This window comes from Serinus canaria, chromosome 1 (genome assembly GCF_022539315.1).
Source record: "Serinus canaria isolate serCan28SL12 chromosome 1, serCan2020, whole genome shotgun sequence".
Classification (NCBI taxonomy): domain Eukaryota; kingdom Metazoa; phylum Chordata; class Aves; order Passeriformes; family Fringillidae; genus Serinus; species Serinus canaria.
Genome location: NC_066313.1, coordinates 51,456,019 through 51,472,757, shown reverse-complemented (window position 1 = coordinate 51,472,757; position 16,739 = coordinate 51,456,019). Strand labels below are relative to the sequence as shown.

Here is a 16,739-nt window from a genome sequence, read left to right as displayed (position 1 = left end):
CCTGGCAGCATCCAGGACACTGCTCTCCTTGCACTTCCCCTCCCATAAGTTTGTGAAATCCCCAGCATATATGGAAATGTGCCACAAGCACCTCCTTTCAAAACAAAGCATTAACAGTTAATCAGATTTTCCTGCAAGGTGGTGCCCTGTTTAAGCACCACACAAAGACAACCAGGACACTCCCATTCCTGTGTCCTCCTATTGTTGTGACTTCCCACAATTTGAAATAATAACCTGGCCTTGTGTATGGGAAAAAACCCCTTCTGAAAACAGTCTCCCAGCCACCACATTTCAAATGTGGCCTAAATTCAAACTAACATTGATTGTAAATTCTGCCTGAAGAAGCGTTAGGTGAATATTGTCTGTCACCCTCTTCCCTGTCCCCAGTTCCCCAAGGACACTGCTCACAGTGGCCTGCTCTTATCAAAAACACCCCGTGCAATCTGTGTGGCAGTCACAGAAGCTCACCCTGTGCATGTACTTTGGCTTGCAGGACAAAGGTGTTTTGCCTTCTGCATCCTATGGTGAAACAGAGCACAAATGGAGGAGACGAGCATCCTCCACTCTCTGCTTTACTGCCTGTCTGGCCACTACTTGCAGATGAAACTCAGGAACCATCACAGGCCTTATGTAAAAAGATTAGAGGGTACTTCTCGTTATCCAGTCTTTTGAAAAACATAAAAGCAAGAACTGATTTCACTATTTCAATGCATTGTAAGCCACAGAAACTTCAAAACTTGGACACTGCTTTTTGCTTTGCATAAACAACTATCCCAACATTTAGAAGAATTGGCAAAAATATTTTGTTTGCTACTTGTTGAAACCGTATGCTAATGCTCTGTAGGAGAAAAAAACCTTGCACACAAATTTTTAAATGACAAGAAAAAATAGAGAGGGGATGTGGATATAAGAAAACTAAAAATCTTCTTTCTCTTAAAAAAAACCCATACAAATGCCAAAACATTGAAGAATCTAACACCAAAACCAAGAAATGTGCACAGGTACAAACAAAGTATTTACAAAGCCTTTAGTATTATTTATAACAGATTTAAAAAAAAAAAAAAAAAACCAAAACAGAAACAGAATAGGCAGCAATACAGAATACACAGAAATGTGTGTATTTGCAAGAAGGGTATTTCTACACCAGACAAGAGGAAAACAGCAGATTCATGTAAGGACACAAAGATGAGACATACAGAAATGTGTCCATAGTTTTCCTCAGGCACTGCTGGGTCTCAGAAATGGATTTCCTCATACTGGCTGACACCCACACATAAAAGGCTATATGGTAATTCAGAGACACTACCTGCAAGAGGATCAGAGAAGCAATCACCACCAAAAATGCCCAGAAAGGTGCTTGGGAGTCTCAGGCATTGCCCCTTCTTTTTTCTGCCCAGAGAGAAATATGAACAAAATAATGGAAATGCATCTGCTCTACATCCAGAAGGGAATGTGTGAAAGAACTGGCCATAGTTCTCTTTTGTCTCCACACCAAAGGAGAATGGCTCACTTTTAAGGGCAGATATACACCAAGTCTCTTTGCTCTACCAGCCTCATGCATATTTTTACAGTATCTATGTGAAGAATATGCAAATAATTACACACGAAATGATGCCAATTCTCTCCCTCCTTTGTTCTGCATGTAAAAGTTGGAACGGAAAGCACACAGCAGAGCGAGTCTTTACCCTGAAAGCTAAGAAACTGGACACAAAGTTGTCAAAATCATATGAACAATACAAAAGAATTGAAGAAATCTGAGAAATCATTGACAAAGAATCAGTAGTAGATGGAGACAGCTTTAAAGAAAGCACAAGTACTGGCTGGAAAATACTTGCATCTACAGGAGAAGCTCTGGACCAGACCCAAGATGAGTTGCAAATGTGCAGGAGCGTGGCGCCTGAAGCCCAAGTCCCAGAATGAGGATTTCAAAGCAAGAAACAAGGCATGAAGAGCAACCCTTGATGTCCCAGACAGGAGCTGTAGCACTCATGCCTGTCCTGGGGCAAAGCGGGGCTTGGGAACAGCTGGAAGAGGCAGAGGCTCATGCTCCCCTTTCAGACTGCCTCCAGCCAGCAGGAAGAAGATCATCCAATGGGAACCCTGGGGCTGGACTAACTTTTTGTGAAAGCATGAAGGTGGAGCAGGGCAGGGAGATGCTGCTGGATTGGAAGCACCAAGTTTCGAGCCCTGTTTTGGCACAGAGCTCCAGGCATCATAGCATCCAGAGTTCATGGCAGGTTCATTTGGGAAAGGTAGTCCTAGCCCATGGGCTGTATCGTGGGCCAAACCCACCCCACTGAGGGCTGCCTTAGAGGCCCACATCATGCCCACCATGGTGCCCCAAAACAGGCCCCTTATTTTGGATATTCCCATTCAAATATGCAAAGGCTGAGAGTTCAAGCCGTGAAGGGATATATAATAAATCTGAGAAAAACAACTGAACTCAGAAAAAAACCCCAAAGACATGGAAACCATGGCACTGGGTGAGACCCCTACACGTGCACACATGGCAACCCATGTCTTGAGAATGGATGCAGCACCATGGCTGTGAACACAACAATGTTTGTGCCCTCCTTGGCTTCACTGCCCAGCCACCACCCACCCCTAGCTGAGTCCCCATGCCCTCCATTGATGTGTTTCATGGTCACCTCATGGGGTGGCTTGTCACCAGGAAAGCCATCCCTCTCTCTACTCATTTCCCCTTCCCAAGAGGTGCAGCCACCTCCAAAATGCCAGTATAACACTCCTGGCTTCTGCAGCACAAGGCTAGGTTGTGACAGGCACACTCCACAGCTCCTTGAGCATCATCCACACCAAGATCCAGCACAGTACTGCTCCTCTCTGCTCATCCAGCAAGGCTCTCCCCCCCTTCTCTGGCACTGCTCTCCTGCCCTCCTTTGCCTGGCCTGCAGGAATGGCAATTTTCACATCCTAAAACTCAAGCACCAGGCTCCTCAAAGTGATGCCAGGCAATCAGTGCCTGGCCCACTCAGCACCTCCTCCTCTGCCTCTCCCTGCCTGCTCATCCACAAATGCTGGAGGTCACTGCACCTCACATCCACTATGTCCTGAAGTTTTGGTCTGCTCTTTTCCCTGTACCTCTGTGGGCTGAAATCAGTTATTGCCCTCTTACCTTTGAGCACACAACTGCTGAAGAATTATCTTATCTGTGTTTTACCTTCTCTACTTCCTTCTTTCACAACTGCCTGATTCATGGCTTTGGATTCAGGCGGCAGCAGCACACAACTGAAAAGCCACACACTAATAATTAAACGCTTCAGAAGTTTCCCAGTTTATTATAGGCAGACAGTGAACAACAAAATGAGGGCAGAGAAGCCACAAAAACATCAAAGGTCACGAGTCTTCAATTTTTTGCCAGTAACAGCAACACTCTGGCACACAGAGTAGCCAGAAATTCAATCCTCATCCTCCTTAGCATTTTTCAGTGCATCTCGTTAGAACATATTGTTTAAATGTATTAGATCATAACCATTGTTCTTTCTCCCCTCGTCTCCCAAACGAAGATTAACAAATGTCAGTAGCTACTATATTCAGTAACTACTTACAACACAATTTGTTATTTTTCAAACAGTTCCTGAGTCTTAAATGAGGGAAAAAACACCTTCTAAACCTGAATATCAAGATTCAATGAGATTATTACTACAAAGCAGCCTTTATGAGGCTTTTGTTTCCAAAATACTAAGTTGATTTACTAGTGCTTCTGCCAAGGGACTGCTATTTCCCACCTGGGATCAGACTTCCCTAACAGTACAGATGATAGGGAAAGATTTAGGCAGCTGAAGCCAGTCTTAGTGAAATTACACCTACACTGTAGTCAACAAACCTCGGAGACCTTAACAGGCACTTTTAAATTAAAGGGAGCTGTGTAAACCAAGTTTGGTTTATGGGAAAGGGGAAAAGCTTGCTGTAAACAAAATGTTTCTAATTTAGAATTAAAACAAGACAAACTTCTTTGTGAGGTTCTTCATAGCACCAGTACAAGCAGCATATATATCCCAGTGAACTGAATACAGAGAAGAGATCTTTTGATAGAACAAAGTCATTCATGTCATGACTGTTTTCTAGCAAACATTTATAATATAAGAAGTAACTCAAGGCAGAAAAAGCCTTCAGGTCTATTTGGTCTCTTCTGGCTGTTATTTCATTCCAGTCTGCCGCTATTTGAACCATTTTAAGCATACCCAGTTTCAAAAAACATGAACACACAGAATCACAGAACATTCTGAGTTGGAAAGGACCCACAAGTATCACCAAGTCCAATTTTTCAGCAAATGGTTCATGCAGGAATCAAACCTACCACCCTGGTATCATTAGTACCATGCTTCAACCAACTGAGCTTTGTTCTGACAATTTTCCTAAAATGTTCACAATATTCACCAACCCAAACTACATTGCTCCAGTGTACATATATTTTAAACAGCAAAACTCTTTTAAAAAAATAAACCTCATCATGTTTCTTTCAGCATTGATCTCTTCACCACAGCAGTTAATATCCAAAAATACCACAGTTATATACAACACTGAATTTTAAAAAAGTTGTACAGATGTACTCATCAAGAGCTTCACTAGCACCCACTTACTAGATATAAATAAACTACTTACCTACAATAAAGACTTTTTAATGTTTCTGCAATTTATCTTACTCCAAACTAGTAGGAGCTTCGTCAAACTACTGGAGCAATTGGAGTTCAAAAGGAGAAATACTACTATGTTTCCTTCCTAAGAATCACCACTCTGTATTATTAGAGGTGGAGCTGAAACCATGCTCATTAGCTTCTACAGCATAAGTCATCATTAACAACTTGTTTCAAAGATTATTTTCAGAGGATCCCCAGAAGACGTTCCATATGTACTGCTTGGTATGGGGGACTGGCATCCATGCTGGGGATCAAGACAATTTAGATAAAGATTTAACCTCCTTTAATATACAACCCATGCAACAACATGCTTTGTTTTATATTCACCAGTTCAGGAACACCATTTCCCTCCCTGCATTCACACACACACACACACACACACACACACACACACACTCACACACACTGACCTGCCTTTCATCTGTATTGACTTCTGTCATTCCCATGGAGTAACTCTGCAAAAGTTTCTCTTCTTTCTGCAAGTTACTTCTTGCTTTTACCGGAGATGCCGTCTTGGACTTTTCACCAATAATCAGTAGTTCAGGCACATCACGAGCTGCCTGCTGCTTACGAATAGACACCAAGGATATGTTTCTGTCATTTAAAGTAGCTAAGTAGGACAGTTCCCTTTTCATTTTATTGTCCAGTTTTCTCTCCATTATTTTTCTGGACTTTAAATATTGCAATGCCAAGAAAAAGTTTCACAAGAGCAGTTATTTGTTGTCCTCCAAGCAACACTTCTTTCAGCTACATTTACAACAGCTTGAAGAGTTCTGCCCATCTAATCCATGTGCTTATTAGGCATTCATCAGGAAATCCCAGATGCAACCTGTGATCCTTATGTAGGCTCTTTGCTGCACTCAGCTACCTGCTCTCCCTGCCAGTTTAAATGTTTCCCACCAATTGGCATCCCTCGTGCTTTCCAGACTGCGTCCGGCACTGCTGATCTCTGCACACGGCGTTGCAGCAGGCTCAGCCAAGGCTGCCTTTCACAAGCTGCTCAAACATGACCTGTGTGCAGCAGCCAGCGTGTAACCAGCCCACACAGACAGGCTCCTTGTGGCCATGTGCACAATCATAGCTCCTGCACAGGGAAAACCCTGTTCCAGTTCCTCCTCCCATGAAATTATTGGGGGTTTCCTGGATAAAATGAAGTCCCTTCTAACACTGAAAACATGCCCACAATTACCTAATTAGATAAGGCTCTTAGATCAAAGGTCCTTCATTAATTCAGGGCACAAGAACATTCATTCTTTGTACCAAGAGGGAAAACAAAAGAGTGAGTACAATATTTACACTTTCTAAAATGTGCCTCCCTACCATCAGCAAGCTTTACTAAAAGCCAATGAACCAAACAAAATTAAATGAGCAATTAATGCCAGAAAGGGAAGAAATAAAATATATTCTCCTTAAATTCTCTGGGCAACAGCAGGAACATCTAATTTGGACAGCCAGGCACACAAGAGTTACCACCACTAGAAGTGCCTTGAGCCAAGCCTGATATATTTCTCGGGGATTGCCCAGAGCAAATTCACAGCACAATGCTAATGCAGTAACGGGGAATCTCCTGTTCCCACGTCCACAGTAGTGCACTCCACTTCTGAAGGCACTGCTGAACAGGGCCATGCATTTAGGTATTTATAAGATTTATAAAATATAAAAGATAGTATTATTTATTTATTAGCAATTTCCACCCTGCCTGCCTGTGCAGTGACATCACTGCATATGCAAGCCTTAAAATAATTATTTTAAATTTAATCAGAATCTCTTGGACTTGCTGGAAAAAGTAACAAATTCACTCCTATGCATAGGTTAGCACACAGGGTCAAAACCTTAGCATGTCTCTGTCGTGTCATGAAAACCTGAGGGATAAATGACAGACATTCCACCTGACAAAAAAATTAGTATAATATTTATAATTTCTATAATGTGCCACTTTACCATCAGCTAGCTTTACCAAAAAACAATGACAGGATAAATTCAGATTCTTCTTACTTCCAAAGGCAGATGTACCTCCCTCACAGCCCTGTCACACAGAGACTGGTCCAGAAAGCCACCCTGCAGGACATTACCATACTTACTTGTCTCCCTGTTATACTTCCCCACAACTATGCATTCCCAGTTCTTGGGAAAAGAAGGTCTTCTGCCAGGGAAGTGAAACTTCAAATACTGCTGCAGCACTATTCTGCATCATTGTCTTAATATAAAAAAATCTGTGATAGTATAAAACTTTTTTAAAGGACTATTTTGAAAACATTTTGAGAAATGCCCCTTCTAAAGAGAATTATTACAAAGTGTCTGTGTTTGTTCTGCATTTATCAAACCAATTACAGCCATATTTCAGTTCAAACACTTTACTGAAAAAGAAAACTGTGCTAAAGGTGGAATAATTTTAGGAATTACTGATTTTTAGTGGTTTTCAAATAAGCAATTGAAAATTATACAATTTGACTTATGTGAAAAATTTCACTAAATGTGTTTAAATACCAAAGCTAAGTCTATATACTAAATACATATATAAAGTTAAAAACTAATATTCAACCTTCAAAAACAAACCAGGCCTCCCCTTCAAAATCAAAGACATTCAGAAATTCAGCTCTGTGTTCTAATTCCAAATAATGGCAATTTCAAATTCTTGATTTTCTAAGGGAACAGGAATTCCAGTTTCTGACTATCAATAAAGCATATATTTGATCCACTCATCTCTGACAGTATCTTTGCTATTAAAAATATCCCAAACCCTACTGAGCATGTTCCTGCAGGTAACTAATATTCAAAAATTGCTGTGATGAAAAAGAATGTAAAAACAACTTAGGGTTTTTTCCCCTTCATTTCAGGTTCACCAACAAAGCTCAGCTTAAACTGTCAGAATTACAAGATGCTGAATAAATACCTTCTCTCCAATTTCCCTCAATCACCATTTCCCCCATCCCACAACTTCTGAGAAACCCTAAATAATCTGTTTGTTTGTTTCCAATAGCATGGAGAGAAATTCTTGCTTAGTGCCCCACAGACCTTTGCTTTCAGCAGAGCCCTGAATACTGATTTGGAGATAGAGAACACATGAGATTGTGCTTTAAGCACATTCAGTTTACAAGATATTTATCCACATTAAAAAGAAGGATTTGGCTGAGGAAAAAAAAAAAAAAGCTTGCTATAGTTCTTCAGACAAAAGGGACATAAGATAAATTTTAACCACTTTAAGTACCTAATTTAGCTGTGGGCTGGAGCAGAGCAGGGGCAAAAGAAACCTGTGCAGCTGACAGAGACTTGAGCAGCTCTTGGAGAAGAGGCACCAGTCACAAAGCAGAAACCACAGAGAATCTTTTAACACTAAGTCATTCCTATTTACATTAATACACAGCACTGAAAGCTCAGAGGTTCTGCCCCAGCTCAATCACTGCACAACTCTCTTATGGTTCAGGAGACACTTTAGAAAGGGGTCCAATATTGGCATCTTAAGGCTGGCAATGTCTGCCAGGGAAGTGAGGCAGATGCTTGGAATTAACCTCTGTGATTGGCTGCTGCTGCTGCACTCCAACAGACTGCTACTGCTTTCCAAATTATTTTCTCCATTCTATCTCAATTTCTTGCCCCTTTAGAGTCTAAGCTAATTGTGTCAGCTGCAGAGTGAGGGTGAGCATTTTACTTTAGGATGAAATAGGAAAGGCAATACTGCCTTCTCATCTGACAGCAGTACTGCTCTGATTTAAGGCTGGACTTGGCAGAGCTTGGGATTTTCCCCAGGAGGAATCATTCTGGCTTGGTAGTATGAAATTCAGATGGCAAATAGAAAACATGCCTGCTGCCTTCGCAGCTTTCTGCTAGTGTTTGCCAATGGTGTTTGCATTTTCAAGTCAGAAAACACAGGACATTCCAAGAAAATAAATCCCTTTGATTTAAAGGCTCAAAGCTGATCAAACATGGGTTTTCCCTTTTATTTTACCTGCATTATCAGACTACATGATAAACATACAAGAACAATGTGTTCTTGTATAAATTTTGTGTCCCAGGTGCATTCATCCTTGGCTTTATAGGATACCCTGGCCTGCATCTAATCCCTCTGCTTCTGCAATCCAAGTAAGCATCTTAAATAGTCTTAACAATGCCTTGAAAGATGAGATGCTTGGGTTGAAGGAAAAAATGGGGACTGGGAGGTTAGGGGGTCATATTTCTTTAATCTGTGGGGGAAAAAGAATGAAAAACAAAGTTCAGTGAGAAGGAGCACATGCGTTGGCTATAGTTCACCAGGCACAAAGTGCTGCACACCTTAGGGGCAGAAACACTGCAGGAGCCTGATGTACCACTCTAAGAGAGGCATGAAACAAAGGGTTGGAGCAGCACAGAGGTGTTGTGGCCATGCCCTTTTTAAGACAGTGCAGCTAACAGGAACTAAGCCAATGAATGACCCAAATGGTGAGCAAAAGCTGACCTTTGCTTCACTAACTCAAAATACATATTACTTTTCATGCCTCTGCACATGCTAACGGATTAAAACCTGCTTTAAACATGCAATGACATCAACTTTAATTTTTCCCTTTTTCCCTCCCTCAAGGAAATAATATAGATACAGCTTAAGTGGGGCAGGAGGCTAAAGGAGACTCCACCTTTGGGAATGCCTAAGAAGTAGGATTCAAACACTCAGCTATACTGAGTCCTTCTTTGGAAAACTTATAAAGCAATCTTGTATTTGTGACCATACTTTAGCCCTATAGAGCCATCTGGCAATTTATTGTCTTTGTCACCAGCTGTATTATTCATATTTTGTGTATTCACACATGCTTGTCAGATGGTGTATTTATCAACAGCAATCCAGTAACAATCTGCATTTCTGTTGCTCAAGAAATGACACTATCTTGTACTTGGCCATGAGAGTTATTGAATGCCACCAGACTTCAGATCTGGCTGCAAAAGCTCAATGGGCACAACCAGACTTACAGTGAATTGCACTGTTCATACATCTGTAACCACAATGCTTCTCACTGAGCACACCTGGACTTGCAGAGCCACACTGGCTCTGCATTTCTGATGCTTAGAGCTGAATTGCCTATCATTCAGCTGTCCCAAGTCCCTGTGATACCTGAGATCCAGCTGGACTAAAAGGGGGTTATTTTGTGCCAAATCTCCTTCCTCCTAACGCAACAGGAAAGTTAGCCTTACTCTTAAGGCAACAATCCATCAGACAGACAAGAGCTCAGTTATGTGCATTTCATGTCACTGCAAAGAGGGATGTATTGGTATTAATACATCACCCTAGAAATCCAGTCTGCCTTTGAGTGTTAATCATTTTCCTGCACTCCTCTTCAGACATCATTTTAAACCACCAAAATACAATCATGCAATCATCACAAAATTCAATCATACAATCATCACCAAAGTACAATGAAGCATACAAACAATGATATGAGGCTAAACCACAAGTCATTTCATATTTGACAGTATTTTGGTTATTCCTAATTTGTCTTCAGGATGCTAAAATGTTTGAATTCCTCCCCCCTTTCCCACTCTTAGCAGAGTTAGCTTGCATTTGGTTTTAACATATACAATTCAACTGCAGGAAATTGAGCATTTAGTTAAAAAAGAAAAAAAAAAGGAGAAGGGGAAAGTAAAGTAAAAACTCATAGTAATATCAAAAACAACAGTGCTGGCAACTCACAGGTATCAACAAATTGCTTAAACATTGCTTCAAAGTGAACCTGGGAAACACCCAGCCCTTGTGTGAAACAACTATTTCTCCTCTGTCAGGGCCCTCTTTCTATGAAAAGGGAAGTAGTTAGTAAAGGTATCCACTTTCTCTTCAAGCAAATCCCTGTGCTTGCTCCACAATCATTTTTCAGTCGTACTAAGCAACTCAAGCCTCCCATTTCCTCCATGAATCAGTCACACCTGAAAGTTCAGTGGAAGCTCGGTCATATTCATGGTACAAACTATGTCCTTTATTCTCCTAACTGACATACTTCTTACTGAACACAAAAAAGGGCCATACCTCATTTTTATTGAATAAGCAACAAAACTGTCTCTTTACCTACATTTGCACCTCGTTTTGAGACACAAAATCAGAAAGAACTCTTTGGCCACAGTCATGAGACAACTGACAGCAACCAGATACACAAGTGTTAGTATAGCATAAATGGGACAGATATTTCTTTTAACAGATGAAGAAGCATGATCATTATTTCTCACTTTATAAGGAAAAAAATGAAACTATAGAAATCTGAAATACAAGGAAATAAATTCCTACCTGCTATGAGTAAAATTGCTTAAGAGTTGATGACCTAATTTCAAATCAAATCTGCTCAGACTTTGGCTTCAGTTTTTCAGGAAGCAGACTCAATCTTCTCCAAATATTTAAAAAGGGTTTGTTTGCTCGAAACCAGCAAAACTCAACAAAGTCCCTTGTTTGTAACAGGGCCCCAAAACACGTACTGATCTTTTTCATTGCACAGCCTTTCGCAGGATCGCAAATTGTGTGGACTTGGTACTTTGTCTGCTTTTAGAAGTGTTGGTTTCATTATGATAATTTCTGTTATCTGTTTATACTGCAGAAATTTGTTTTCAAGACCTGGAAACCATAAGGCTGATCTTATTATCACACAAAAAGACACACCTTTTGGGTCAAGGTTTAAGTGCAAAGAACAATTGCAATGTGCATGAATTAATTGGAGTCAAGATTTTACTACTGCTTATGTACCAAGCAGTTTAAGAAGGCTGGCAGAACTTGTCAGGCAGTGCCACAACAAACCCAGGATTTTTACTTCTGTGTTTCCAACTTAGTTTTTTGATCTTGTCCATGATTTGCTCTTGCTCAAAGTTGGTTTTGTCTCATGAAGTTTGTGCAAAAGCCTTTAAATTTCCATGCAGAGAAAAGGGACCTGCATTTTACCCATTCTAACTGCAATATTTAAAATACAACTTGAGAATGAATAATGTTACAAAAGTAACTATTTTAAAAGGCTAATTTGAGAAAAGAGAAAGAGCTATTACTTGTAAAATAATATTTGCTGTCCACATGTAGAAATAATAAATAATTAGTGAAACTTCAGCATAAAATTTGTAAATTTCTCAGTATTTTATGTAGCATTTAAAAAAGATCTCCTACACTTACTTTGATTCTATAAAGTGATGTCTCTGAATTGTGATTTAAGTAAATAAGAGGATTGATTTTTTTAATTATTATTTTTTTCCCAAAGTAAACATCCATTCACCCTGTAGCAGGCAAACTAATACAATGCAGCACCTGAGACTATGTAAACAGCATAAAGCACATCGTATTTGTAAACTATACCATAAAAGAAAAGAAACAAACAAAAAAAAAAACCCAAAACCAAATTAAACACAAACCCAGAAACTGGTAACTCTGATTTAAGCTTGTATTTCAGGTTCTATGGCCAGTCAATTGCTCAGCCTCTGAATTAAAGAAAAAAAAAGACAAAACAGTATCTTGTGTTTGCATTACAGATGCCACATCTAAAATACAAACATACTGTCTTTGTTAGGGCAGGCTAGATATGTAAAGGCAAGACCAAATTCAGTTTCTCTTAACAATATTTCTGTTTACCTCAGACAGGCAGGAACCACCTACATACAGAGAGAGGAGTTTCCAGAAACTCCCAAATCCCTAAGTAAGCTTGAAAGCTGCCCTCCTCACCACAGCACCTGGGCTACTTCAACACAGTGCTGTGAGCAAAGTCCTGTCTGCCTTCTCGGTGGTCCAGGCAAAATTCTGTCTGGGAAGAAGGGTTTCCACTTTTTGTTTGGTTATTTTACTTCCTTTTTCCCTGCTTTCTCTGTGGACTAGCTGCAATTATCGGGTGGAAAAAGGCAAGACGGTGTTAGAGCCCTCTCAGTGTTCTCACTCTTGCAGAGAGCACAATCTCTCAGGTGACGCTGTGTCACAGGGCTCAGGTACAGCCCCGCCAGGCTGGCATGAGAGCCCTTCTCACCTGCCTTCTGCCTCCTGCCCTTTTGGACTGTGCCACGTGCTGCCAAGACAAGGTGACTGTCCTTCCATGAGCTGCTCACCCAGCTCTGAGCTCGGCACCACCACACCCATGGTGGGACTGAAGGGACACGAGGGGCAGCAGCCGGGGACTCCCCAAATACAGTGCTGCCCTTTTGTGCATTTTTCTTCCCAATTTAGAGAGGGAAGAAGATGTGCCAGCTCTCTGGCTGACCTGCTCTGCCACAGCAGGCAAGAAGAAAGGAGGGGAACCTCTGCTGAGAACATGGAGAAGAGGCTCTTCTATTTCCATTTGTCAGAGTTCAAAATTGTAACATATGTGAGCTGCTTTTTAGCTAACTTACATTTCTACAAAAGTCTTGTCAATTACTTGCTATCCAGGGCTAAGAACTATACAAGTCTTGTCAATTACTATACTGTCCAGGTCTAATTTCTCCCATAAACTTACAGTTAACTCTCAGCAAGAGACAGTTTCTATCCGTGGAAAAAAACATTCTTCAAATAACCATGAACGTTAAGTATAACTTGTCTGGATAGAGACATACTGATTCACTGCAGAGCCTTACAGAAACTAAGAAGAGAAATAAAAAATAAAAATTGAAATGAAAATTTGCTGTCATTGTTTTTATTCTTTTGTGTTTGTTTGGTTTTTTCTGCTGGAACACCTGATAATTCCCTATTGAATACTGTCACTGGCAGCCTACATTAATTCAGTAAGAATTCAGGTACAAATGTCAAAACTAAAGCCACAGTCAGGGATGAAAGTATCAACACAGGAAACTGCTGCTAATTTTATGCAATCTCTTCCATACAAACAGTTGCTGTGAAGAACATCTAAGGCAAATGGCAATACAGAGTAAACCTCTTTCTGTTTACAAGTAAAAAAATACTGTAATATAAATAAATAACTAATAAATAAATAATAAATAAAATAAATAAAATATTTCTTCTGAAATATTTAACACCAGGATTGAAATACAGTTAAAATTCTGGTTTCAAATGCAGACATGTCTCGGGCTGTTTCCTGGGACATACACACTGGCTCATCACGACTCAAACTCCCTGTAAAAACAGCATTCATTTATTGCATGAGGACACAGGGGAAAGCGGAGACATCTGACTCCTAAAGAAAGAGTTCCTGGGAGCCTGAGGCTGTGAGAAAAGGAAAACACAAAAAAGCTTTCTAACTCTGAAACTGAGTTTTTTCAGCTCTCAGCAATACTCTCATTTCCAGAGGTCACGTCAGTCTGTTCTCTAGGCAAAGAATGTTTCTTCCAAGGACGCATTTAGCCAAAACCAATGCATTCCACAGCTCAGCATAAAAGAGGGTACCAACCGTGGGAGTTGCTGAGCAACCGTCTGAGATTTATTAACGCAATTCCTGGAAAGCATAGATGTTAGCCATCGAAATTCAGGTTTGATTCATTTACCATTCCCTCCTGGTACCTCTGCTTATTGAAAGAAAAGGTAGTACAGCAGGGAACTGCTTTTAAGCAGCCCTGGTTTGCCCCCTGAAAGAGAATCTTTGATTGAATCTACTTTATGGGAAAAATCACCAACCTTTCAAGCCTTCTTCCTCCTTGGAATAGAAATAAGTCAGAGGAGGTGATAAGACACAGTATCCACAACTCTCATGCCTGGACTAGCCAAACAGTCTCCTCCAACTCCCTTCTGTCCTGCTCTGCAGGCAGTTTCTGGCCCCTTTCTCCTTCCTAATCAGTGCCAAGGAGCCAGACACGAGCACAGAATGCAAATCCTGCTTCATTCTGGCTCCATGTGAAACAACTTGGATTTTCATTTGAATAGCACTCTTCCTTGCTTCCTGAAACAGGCAGAGAGGCACACACAAACACATGTGGCAAAATGCACTTTGAACAAGCCAGTGGAGTGAACAGGTTATGTGAACCTTTCAAAGTCTGAAAAGGGAAGCACCTCACTCGGTGAAAAAATTCCCAGTAAAGTTTTACAGCTCCCTGAGGACTTTCATAGTTGATCTGAGCAGGTGTTAAGGTATGACAGTGAAAGAGGTGGTCTTTCATGATCCCTTTCATGTTGAAATTAGGCACAGATGGCCACAGATATATTACTATCTATCTGCAGAAAGGAGAATGAAAAGCAATAATGGCTTCAGTCTGCCATCACAGACCCTCAAAAATGGTTCCTAGCTCCTGAGGAATCAAAAGCTTCCACCTGAAAAAGCTGCAACTTAAGATGAGTCCAAATGCTCTTTTGCAAGCTCAGTGATGTTATCATTAGGGGTACATCATTTGCCATCTCATCTCTGCCAGTGCTCCAAGTTGCTTGAAAACATTTCCTTCAGCCACCCTAAAAATGGCAGGTATTTAAAATTTATGGGAGTTTAAACACTGTCACAATCTACAGGAACTGATTTGTTTTCCTTCATGGTCCTTACCCAACAGGGACAATTTCTGTGCAAATAATCTTCTGTTAATCAAAATATATGGGTTCAACCTGTATAAACTGCCTGGTGATGCAAATAAATGTTTTTTATGGGCTCTCCTGCAAATTTGTAGATCCAAGCTGCTTAATTCTTCATTGCTTCTGCCAAAAAAAAACAGAGCAGCTTTTTGCTCACAGAGACATGGCATGAACACCTATGCCCTAGAACATATACCTCTGAATTAAGAATGATAGCGAAAAAGAAATTACTAAAATTGCTTATATTTCATGACTTCAATATTACAAAATATCAGTAAAAACAACCCCATAGTGTTTTTCCCTAGGTATATCAATGCCACAATTTCTTACCAATGCTTGGGTTTTGCTTCACAAATAATTAGCACAGAACTGGTGCAACTTTATTTCTGCTCCTGTTACTATACAATGAAGAGTAAATGCACTGTAATGTTCAACAGCCTACCACAAGACACATAGGAAAGTGAAAAAACTTACTCTGTATATGAATGATCTGATATTCCACCTACTAAAAGCAGTCCCAGGCATTTTCACAGCTCAGACAGCAGCCTTGAACAAGAGACTTGGTGCTACACAGTGAATATTTCTGAAAGTAACTAACTATACAAGAAAGCATAATAGACCACATGACTGTCATATGAATATCCTTGCACAATATTAATCCAGTTTCTTTCTATTATTACTTGCCAGTGTTTTTTGGTTTTTTTACTAAGTCACTCATACATGGACTACTCAGCAAGAATGAGAGCTACAAAAAATATACTTTAAAACTGTCTCAAATGCATTGCAGGCATGGAGAGAACACACAGTGAGTGGATTCTGCCACCCATTCTAAATACTCTTCACTTTAAAAGGCCCATTTTCATGGCCTTTCTTTAGAGTAAGGAGCTTAATAAGGAAAGCAATTAAAACAGGACCAAAAAAGCTTACATAGGCAACAAAAGATTTAAAACTTGGTACATCTCTGGGAGGGTGAAAACAAAACTGACTTCATAACAAGGCTAGTTTACTTTTGCTGGCATGTCAGCCCTGTGCAGTTTCTACAGACAAGGTTTTGAATAGCATTCTCACTGTTGGAGTGGGAGCACCATGGAGAGCCCGTCACTGTTCCTGCTAAAGTTCTTGTCAGTACCCTAAATGCATGCATGAAATATCCTCTGCTACATATGAATGAAGGTGGGGAAGTCGTGAAGTGTCGATGACTCAATTAATTAGCCAGTGTTGGATGTTCACACATTAAAGGTAAGCTTTGCAGTCTGCTAGTCTGTCAGCACACAGGTTTTATACTGCTCACATCAGCAGTAAAACTCTGTGAATAATGAAAAGGTAACAGAAGAACTTTGAAAGTATTAATACATCTGGTTTTAATTACCACTAGAGGGACTAAGAAAAAAAAAAAGAAACAACTAAGATGATTAAGAGCGTGGGACAATTTTTCTCTGAGGAAAGGCTGAGGGAACTGGGATTGTTCAAGCCTTGCCAAAGCTTGACAAGGCCTTCACTGTGTGAAGGGAGGGTGAAAAGAGGAGCTAGGCTCTTTTCACTGAGGTCCAGTGACAGGACCAGAGGCGATGGGCACAAACTGAAACATGGAAAACCCCCTCTGAACATCAGGAAACATTTCTTCGTTGTGAGGGTGACCAAGTACTGGCACAGGTTACACAGGGAGGCTGTGCAGTGTTCTT

The 16,739-nt window shown here is 40.5% G+C and overlaps 1 protein-coding gene across 3 annotated transcripts in view; it reads right to left on the bottom strand.

The window, feature by feature from the left end:
- The window catches only part of ATP7B (ATPase copper transporting beta), a 41,639-nt gene extending 25,987 nt beyond the window's left edge, over nt 1–15,652 (bottom strand). Inside the window, exon 1 of one of the 3 annotated variants that reach the window (XM_030234726.2) lies at nt 15,532–15,652. In XM_030234726.2, the coding sequence (XP_030090586.2) occupies nt 15,532–15,582 (51 nt within the window). In that variant the 5' untranslated portion in view covers nt 15,583–15,652. Of the gene's footprint in view, nt 1–4,623; nt 4,737–5,068; nt 5,605–15,531 lie in introns of those variants that run through there. The other 2 variants (XM_009102919.4, XM_018908625.3) reach the window with 2 other exon arrangements.
- Between the last annotated feature and the right edge of the window lie 1,087 nt (nt 15,653–16,739).